Source organism: Hibiscus syriacus, unplaced genomic scaffold (assembly GCF_006381635.1).
Source record: "Hibiscus syriacus cultivar Baekdansim isolate YM2019G1 unplaced genomic scaffold, ASM638163v2 tig00112215_pilon, whole genome shotgun sequence".
Taxonomy (NCBI): domain Eukaryota; kingdom Viridiplantae; phylum Streptophyta; class Magnoliopsida; order Malvales; family Malvaceae; genus Hibiscus; species Hibiscus syriacus.
The window spans coordinates 398,119-407,812 of record NW_024063268.1 but is presented as its reverse complement, the minus strand read 5'-3'; the positions used below and the strand labels follow the sequence as shown (position 1 = coordinate 407,812).

Sequence of the window (9,694 nt, the reverse complement as noted above, 5' to 3'; positions counted from 1 at the left end):
ATTTTTAGGATAAATTTAGGGCTTGGCCCCTGAATTTCCTTTAACTCTAAAACAAGCTCTAAGTTTTAAAATCTTTCAATTTAGTCCCAAAAAAATTTACCAATTTTCACAATTAACCTCTAATTTCAATTTAATATTATTCTAAGTTTTTCCGGATTGTTACAATATTTTTGAACCAACCATGCCTTTCAAACTCTATTTAGTTTTACTTATAGATATTTATTTGCCTTCTCATTTTATCTTTGTTTTCCACTTTGCAGGGAACAGCTGGGGTTGCAATTGCTGGTCTTCTGGGAGCTGTAAGAGCACAGAAAAGGCCAATGATTGTCTTTCCTAAGCAAAAGATTGTTGTTGCTCGTGCTGGAAGGTTTGTGTTCTAGCCTATCCTGTAAGGCGTTGTGGATTATCATAATACCGATATTACAAAATAAATAACATGGCTACAATAACTATATTTTCCTTTATGTGGGTGGTTCTTTGTGGTGTTTAAACAATTTTCTTTTGGGACGTGATGTACTATAGACTTGATGTTCCTTCTCTAATCATTATTTTTTCTGATTTGAAAGGTGAAATTCATCTGTTATGAACTGTGATTGGATTATAGAAAGTTGATCTTCTGGGGCAACCCATTTTCATTTGTTCTCCCCAGTCCCTATGTCTGTGAAGAAAAATAAAGAAGTGATTCTACAAATGGAAATGAGATACTACTTTTATATTGGGTAATTCTTTTTCATACTTTATGTGAATGTTCGATGTTTTTAATGCTTAGCTGGTCTATTATTTGTTTTCCTGTGGCTGGACACCTTTTCATCCTATCTAATATCGCTTAAACTTGTTGAATCTATGGATTGATATGTTTGCTAATTTTCTTGTCTTTTCAGCATTTTCTGTGAAAAATAATGGGAAGGCCCTGCATGCTAACAGGATAAATTTGAACTTGTCTGCATAACGTCTATACTACTGCAGTGCAGGAATAGGGGTTGTCAATGCTGCAAGGAAAACAATGGCCAGGATGTTAGGAAATACCGAGACTGCTTTTGATAGTGCAATGAGTCAATTCTGGGTTGTTGATGCTAATGTAATTTGCATAATCTCTTAAATATTCTGGAACTCAGCCAAGGAATCGTGCTTACACAAGGACTGCTGCTTTCGACATTGTACATACCTTTTCATCTTATGTTTTTCTAGAAATTGGAGTCATCATAAGTAGATTAAAAAATTGCTAAAGTAACTGTTTTGATTTATTTCTTGTCATTTATATCGCAACGTTCCATGTGATTCCTAATGCTAAAATCACCTTTTGATTCTGTCAGTTTCATTTATATCTATGCATTGCAAAACTATTTGATGTCTTCTTACATTTGTGCTTCTCTGGATTCTTTCAGCTAGAATATGTTGGCTCAATGCTACCTTTGCATATTTCTCTTCCATTAGTGGCACCAATTTACATTAGATATACATTCTAACACAATGTGTTGCTTTATCCAGGGTCTTATCACTGAAGAACGTGAAAATATTGATCCAGATGCCCTGCCATTTGCAAGGAGAATCAATGAAGCTGGCCGTCAAGGGTTAAGAGAAGGTGCAAGTCTTGCGGAAGTGGTTTGTAAAATGCTAGCACAGAAACATTTTTTCAACTCTTTATATAGATTACACCTGGAATAAAGTGTTCCTGTGGCAATGAATTATACTTCATTACGGTCCCTTTCCCCCTTTAGTTATCACTTTCGAGATATGTTATCTGATACATTTTAAAGTCTCTGTATTTCTTTCACAATTCAAACCTTTCATTAATCTGGTTAAACAGGTGCGGCAAGTACAACCTGATGTGCCCCTTGGGTTGTCTGGAGTTGGAGGATTGTTCTCCAAAGAGGTAAAATTGAATTTTACAGTTTAGGTGACAAGCAGAAGATTAGCTTCTATTAGTGTGACAATTATGAAATCTACGTTCACTGTTTAAACATCGTTTATTAATTGCCAAATTACCAAACTAAGTCTTTATTAGTATAGTATTTAACACTTAATATCTTCAAGTTCGATGATCATCAACCTTCACGTGAATATGTGACTTGCAAAGATTGACAGTTTGAATTTAAATATGAAGTGTTCCAAGATTATGCTGTAAATATTAGGCAAATAGCTTCCAGATTGCAACGCAATAAATTTGAAAATTTTTAGATAAATATGTTTACTAGAATCTGTGCATTTCATTAACCTTCGAGCAGAATCCTTTTTGCCTGTATTTTTGCTAAATGTTTAAAGTGCATTTTATCTTTTAGGTTTTAGAGGCTCTTAAAGGTTCAATTTCAACTAAACCAGCTATCTCTGCAATGTCAAACCCCACAAAAAACGGTACGCTTTTTTTTCTCCTAGTATTTTGGGGACATGAAATTAGGGCCTTTCATAATTTGTACTGAGATTTGTCATGGTGTTTTTACCCTTGTTTGTTACAGCTGAGTAGGGGTGTATTCGGTTCGGTTTTTTACTAAAAATTAAACCAAACCGAAATAAACGGGTTTTTAGAATTTAAACCGAAACCGAATGGTTAAAAAACCAAATTATGTGAAACCGATTTTTTTTGGTTCGGTTTAGTTTTTTCAACGGTTCAGTTTTTTCGGTTCGGTTCGGTTTATCGGTTTTTCAATGAAAAATTCACTTGAAACTATAATTTTTTTTTTAAATATTGTCTATTCGGTTCAATATAGAACAAATGGGTTCCATATAGAAAACCCGAACCGAACCCAATCAATAGAATTGAGACTTTAAACCAACCCGAAAACCGAACCGTATAAGATCAAACCGAACCGAACCGTTTTACTCGATTCGTGTCGGTTTTTCGGTTTTCTCAGTTTCATTGCTGAGCCCTACAGCTGAGTGCACCCCAGAGGAAGCTTTCAAAATTGTAGGCGACAACATTATATTTGCAAGTGGAAGTCCATTTAGAGATGTTGATCTTGGTATGTGCCGAGCCTACCTTGTGAAACATTGTAGACATGGCAATTCTTTTAATTTTTGTACTCTTGCAATTTGCCACGTCGGGGCTCTGTATGTTATAAGTGCCTAAATTTGTATGAACTATAGCTACTTATCGTACAAGGTCCTCATTTATTACCTGAAATTCTGTAGCATCTTGATATTTATACAAGTTCCAAAAAATAAAAATCGTTTCCCATTATTCTCTTTTGAGAGTGAAAGGTTTACTTACTTTAAGTCATAAACCATTTATGAAATGGTCGTATTGGGCATTGCAACCAAGGAAACAACATGTATCTCTTTCCTGGGTCAGTCTTTTAATTCATTTCACAAAGGTTTCTCTTTACTTCATCAATCTCTAATTCATCATTTTTATCTCTTTACCCGTCTTTTCTGTTTTCTGCAGCATTGGGCTCGGAACTCTTCTGTCTGGCTCTAGGATCATATCTGATGGCATGCTACAGGCTGCAGCAGAATGGTCAGGTTCATTTTTCTTTCGTTTTTGATAAATATATTTATGAGTGCTTCATAAGTTTTCAACTGTCAAAGACTGTTAGGAGCTTACGTTGAAGATCGCTGGAAGAAGTTTTTAGTCATTACCAGTATATATGAAATTTCGGTAGATTATGAGTTTGCTAAGGGATAAAGACTGTGACAGTGACTGCAACTCCATTCACTCTGATCCACTTCAATTTATTCTTCTAAAGAATTAGAGATTAGGAGGATCTGTTAGGTGTGCCCTTTTAGAGGCATTTTGTGAGTAACTTGTGGATTAAGTAACATATATTATTAACTTACCAAAATATTGTTAGTTGTTCCAAAAGGCATGCAAGAAGTTGCATGATAAACGGATTTGGACCATTAATTTATTTCTTTTGCCCTTAAAATTCCTTGAGAAATATAATAATAGTAATAATGATGAAGATGATAAAGGAGCTTTTGGTACTGGGTTGGATACTAGGGATGTAAAATCGGATAATCGTTCAGGTTTCAATCGGATCCTGTCTGGTCGGGTAAAATTGGATATAGGTCAAGTCATGTAAATTTGATGTTTCGACTCGGATCAGGTCGGGTCCATGTCAAATCAGGTCAGGTCATTTTCAGGTTGATTTGACACCAGGTACAGTTCAGGTTCGGGTCGGGTTACTTTCAGTTCGGATCGATGTCAGTTCATGTCAAAACAATTCAGGTCCAGAGTAGTTAAAGACCAGGTTAATTCAGGTTCAAATGGACTTCAGGCAGATCTCGTTCAGATCGGGTCACATCATTGACAGATAAAATTTAGGTCGGATCTCTATCAGATACGGATTGAATTCAAATCGAGTAATTTTTATTTTTGGATTAATTATTTTCATCTTTCGCGAACGTTGAATTGCACTTTGTAATTGTATATGATTTAGAGTAAATTACTAAGAATATAAATAATAATGGATCAATTTATGAAAAGTATAAATTTAATAACTAAATTGATCAAATATGAAATTTGAAGAAAAAATTTAAATAAATTAAATAACACGCACTGATGAGAGACCAAATGAAAATAATTTTAAAATGTGAGGTTGAAATTAATATAAAAAGTAATAAATTATACTCATTTAAAAAGTTATGGGCCAATTAAAAATATAAATAAGTAATAAGTATGGGTCAATTTTAGATGCAAATATAATTTTAAGGACTAAATTGAATAAATATGAAATTACTAATAAATATTTAAATAAATTCAACAACACAAAGGGATCAAGTCAAAATAATTGTAAAATGTGAAGAAAAATCTGTAAAATGAACTAAATTGAATTCATTTCAAAAGTTGAGAAAAAAAATTGAAACAATTATTATTATATATATATATATACCCCAAATATCAAGTCAGCGACCTTATTGAAAATATTTAGAATTTGAGGATCTATTTGAATAATTGACAAAAGATAAGAAATGATTTGAAATAGTGTTTAAGACCAATTAGTAACAATGGATGAATATAGAGGGTATTTTGGTCTTTTAGAAGAAAATAAATTTAAAATTCATTTTTCTTTGATATAGTATTAAAGAAAAGGGAAAGGGGAAAACTAAGTCATAAAAGCCATCCCTCTTTTTCTTCTCATTCCCATAGAAAAAAACCCTTCTCCATAACTAAAGGTGAGTTTTCAAATTACTAGTTTATTCCTTTGTTTTTGGTTGGTTTTTGAAGCATTGAGTATAATAGAAGCTTAAGGAATGATTAGATGAGATCAAAACTAAGTTATGGATGAGATAATAGAGATTAAAGAAAATGAGTTTTTGAATGATATGTTGAAATAGGAGGGTCTATGGATGTTTTATGGTAAATTTGACTTGTCATATAGGCAAATGAAAGATTAGAAGCATTGGATAGGATTAAAAACACATTAGTAAAAGTGGTGTGATTCTTAGAATTTAATGTTCTTGGAAGATGTTAGATGTTTTAAGAAACAAAATGAAGGAAAGTTAGTATGGATAGTTAAAGAAGAGTTTCATAGTATGTGTAAGGTGTTAATATAACGAAATTGACCCTATTTGGGGTGAAAAATCGAGCTTAAAATTGGAAATTCTGGACAAGGGTATCGGTACTGATAGAACAGTACCGATACTATAGGCTAAAATGGGATGAACTAGCTGAGTAGTATTGATACTTATTCAATTAGTATCGATACCATGGTAAGGGTATCGATACCAAGCAACATCGAATCTAAATTTGGTATCGATACCGGAAGGGGGTATCGGTACCATAGTATTGTAGTATCGATACCATTGTAAGGGTATCGATACAAAAACAACATCGAACCTAAATTTGGTATCGATATCGGAAGGGGGTATCGGTACCATAGTATAGAAGTATCGGTATCAGGGTAGTAGTATCGATACTATGGAGCCAAAAATGTTAAAAATAGGCTGATATTGGTATAAAAAGTTAATGATATGTTCTTTTGAGTATTGATTAAATATAATGGTTAGGAAATATTCTAACATTTGGTATGGTACATGTTTTAATGGATGCTTGAGTAGATCAGAACCAAACTCCTGAAACAAGCAAAACTAAGGGAAAAGGCAATGTACCGGAGTAATCAGCCTTATGTTTTGGATACATAGCGAGGAAAGTCAGGTGATTACATTTAATTGTATAACTATGTGATGTAATAATTGCATATGTATGATTGTTTAAAAATGTATGTGGTGATTGCCAAATAGGCACTAAGTGTGCATTTCACGGAATTCATCCTATGTGGATGAATAACCGTACAAGCTCTATGTGTACAAATCCACGGAATTCATCATGAGTTGATGAATAACCGTACAGGCACTATGTGTTCAGATCCACAGAATTCATCATGAGTTGATGAATAACCATCATGCACTATGTGTGTAAATCCACGAAATTCATCATGAGTTGATGAATAACCGTACATGCACTAAGTGTGCATTCCACAGAATTCATCATGAGTTAATGAATAACCTTACAGGCACTAAGTGTGCATTCCACGTAATTCATCATGAGTTGATGAATAGCTGTACAACCACTAGGTTTGCAAATCCACAGAATTCATCTTGAGTAGATGAATAACCGTACAGGCACTATGTGTGCAAATCCACGAAATTCATCATGAGTTGATGAATAATTGTACAGGCACTAAGTGTGCATTCCACGAAATTCATCATGAGTTGATGAATAACTGTACAGGCACTAGGTGTGCAAATCCACGGAATTCATCATGAGTTGATGAATAACCGTATAGGCACTATGTGTACAAATCCACGGAATTCATTATGAGTTTATGAAATACCCTATAGGCACTACATGTGCATCTTAATAAATGAACATGAATAGAAAATTGATAAATTACCATGTTAGCACTAAGAGTACAAATGTATAAGGTTTATAATAAATTATAAAGAGTTAATTGATATTATAAATAATTATTAGAGTAGAAACTAGTCCAAAATAAAAAGGATAGTGGCCTAACTGTGTATTTGACAGAAAGGTGTCAATTATGCCAGTTAGATAAAAGGCTAAGTGCCTTTGAGGCCTAACTATGCATTTGACAGAAAGGTGTCAATTATGCCAGTTAGATGAAAGGCTAAGTGCCTTTGAGGCCTAACTATGCATTTGACAGAAAGATGTCAATTATGCCAGTTATATGAAAGGCTAAGTGCCTTTGAGGCCTAATTGTGCATTTTACAGAAAGGTGTCCCTTATGCAGTTAGATGAACGGTTAAACATTGTTGAGTAAAAGATGACTGATTAAACATTGTTGAGTAAGAGAATAAAGGAATTTTAATGTATTGTGATATGAATGGTGCATAAGTGATATGAAGGGATGATATATATATATATATATATATTGTACAACGATGCATAATTAGTATGAATGGATGTTATAAAGGAAAACGTAAACATAATATAAAAGGCATGAAAGGATGCCATAAATGAAATTTATAATAGTGTATAAAAGGCATGAAAGGATGTTATAATTGGAATGTATATAGGTGCATTATAAGCATGAATGAATGCTATCAATGAAAATAAAGAATAACGACTAAAGAGATAAATAGAAAAGAAAATATAATTAATATAATTGTGAATGAAATATTGTTTAAAGGAGGAGGATTATAAAACCCTTAAAGATCATATGATTTAGTACGAACTAAATAAATGTGACATACTTATGTATACACAAAGGTTACTTTACAATATTATATCTCACTAAGTAAATACTTAATGTGTGTTTATTTCACGCGTAGGTAAAAGCAAAGATTGGTTGCATAAGGAGTGTTGCAGTAGCAGAAGCTTTCATCTGTTAAGGTTGCCTCTTATCAGTACCGATAGGACAATCGTGTTTATTTTTGAACTATTGCTGGCATGTAATCTAATTTAAAGAAAAATGCTCTGGAATGTATATAAAGTGGAAATTGGTAGTATATTTCGATGACTGTTTTATAATTGTGCTAAAATGTTTTTAATTTAAATTTTGAAACGAAATTTTACTGGTTTTCAAATGATAAATTGTTTTAAAAAGTGATGTGACATCCGTATCTCGTGTATGGAAAGGCATACGACATAAGGATGTTACAATAATATATAAACTATATAGTTTATATATAAAGTATATATATTATTATATATATAAACTAGATAGAGAAACTATATAGTTTATATTTGCAACCCCTCAGACCGATGCGGGTGACCCCGATCTGATCTGGGGTGTCACATTAGGGCCACCGGAGCGACCCACCGTAAAAATCTCGGAAAAATTAAAATTTTTATTAAAACATGTAAAATTATAACATCATTTATAAATAAAAAAGTATATCTTATCAGTATTCAGAAGTAAAACAAATTTCAGACACTCATATGTAAAACAAATTACAACCTACATGCCCCTAATCACATGCACCGTACTCCGCAAGAAATGCCAGTGGAACTCCCCTACTGAAATTGATAGCTGCATTGGAACAATTATTTTAACCTGAAATGATGATTAACAGAGAGTGAGCTTTGAGAAGCTCAGTAATACAATACTACCTAATGATGCTACATGACATGCATAAATGGAAAGCCATAACATTTCCTTATTTAAACAGACATATGCAGGTTTGCAGGATAAGCTGGGGTTCTACTGGTAGTCATCGATTAGAAGCCATGAAGATCTCAGTTCATAGGAAACATTCATCGTATCAAGTTTTCAAGAGATTGAATAGGATGTCTAGTGTGTTCCAATCAAAACCAAAAGATATAAATCTTTTAAGACCATAGTAGAACCCTCCAACCAAACTTCATTATGCAGTTCCCCAGAACTGCATCCATAAGGGCTTACCCTAAGCACACGTCAAAGGGAGCTAACCTAAGGGTATGTTTTAGGGCCTATGGGCCTACCCAAGGGTATCCTTAGGTTTGTAAGGTTTTACCAACTGGATCAGGGTTGTACCTCCATACTCCAGAATCTTACCCATATAAAAATCCAGTAGAAAATAGTTTTAACAGTAAATCGTAATATCTGGATGGTGATCCAATCATATGTCATAACCCTGATAATGAAATAAATTGTATAACCGATCTCCACCTGTACACCATAAATAGTCCCATGATTAACCCAAGGGAGTGCCTTGGGGCCTGAGAGCTTACCCAAGGGTCACCTTAGGTCTATAAGGATTTACCAGCTTGATCAGAGATGTACCTCCATACTCCAGTCTACCCAGATAATATCCCAATAAAACAATTTGAGTATAACTCGTGAAAACATGAAACCATAGTTCATAAACTAGTAAATTCCATGATTCCATAAATTAAGAACAATTCATATTTTCCAGTGAAAACAGGTAACTAGAGAACATATACCATGTAGTCATAGTTCATCAACCAGTAAATCATTAAATCAGTGAATTCGGAGATTCATGTTTTAAAACAAGTAAAACATTTACATGTCACATAAGGAACACACTAGAGTATCCAAGTATTTTTCAAAAGTGCTTAATAGTATCAGGAAAACATGAAAGTTAATTCATATGATCGGATTCCATGAACGAGGTCCTATTGAAAGTAATTTATTACTAATGGAACTAATTCGACATTTAAAGTTGATACTTTAAAAACACACAATGATTCGGGTGCCTCATGAAGGTGTTCAAGAACCTTTATACAAAATAATTCTATATTCAGATTTACATAGAGTGATTCCATTACACAAACAATATGGGGTATTCAAGATTA

At 33.3% G+C, this 9,694-nt stretch overlaps 1 protein-coding gene across 1 annotated transcript; it reads left to right on the top strand.

The window, feature by feature from the left end:
- Nucleotides 1-300: 300 nt before the first annotated feature.
- LOC120175799 (NAD-dependent malic enzyme 62 kDa isoform, mitochondrial-like) lies at nt 301-3,523 on the top strand. The gene is made up of 8 exons (XM_039182358.1): nt 301-367; nt 967-1,078; nt 1,489-1,602; nt 1,808-1,873; nt 2,280-2,352; nt 2,871-2,957; nt 3,227-3,281; nt 3,380-3,523. The coding sequence occupies exons 1-8, from the start codon at nt 321-323 to the stop codon at nt 3,477-3,479; spliced, it is 654 nt and encodes a 217-aa protein (XP_039038289.1). The 5' UTR covers nt 301-320; the 3' UTR covers nt 3,480-3,523.
- Nucleotides 3,524-9,694: the final 6,171 nt, after the last annotated feature.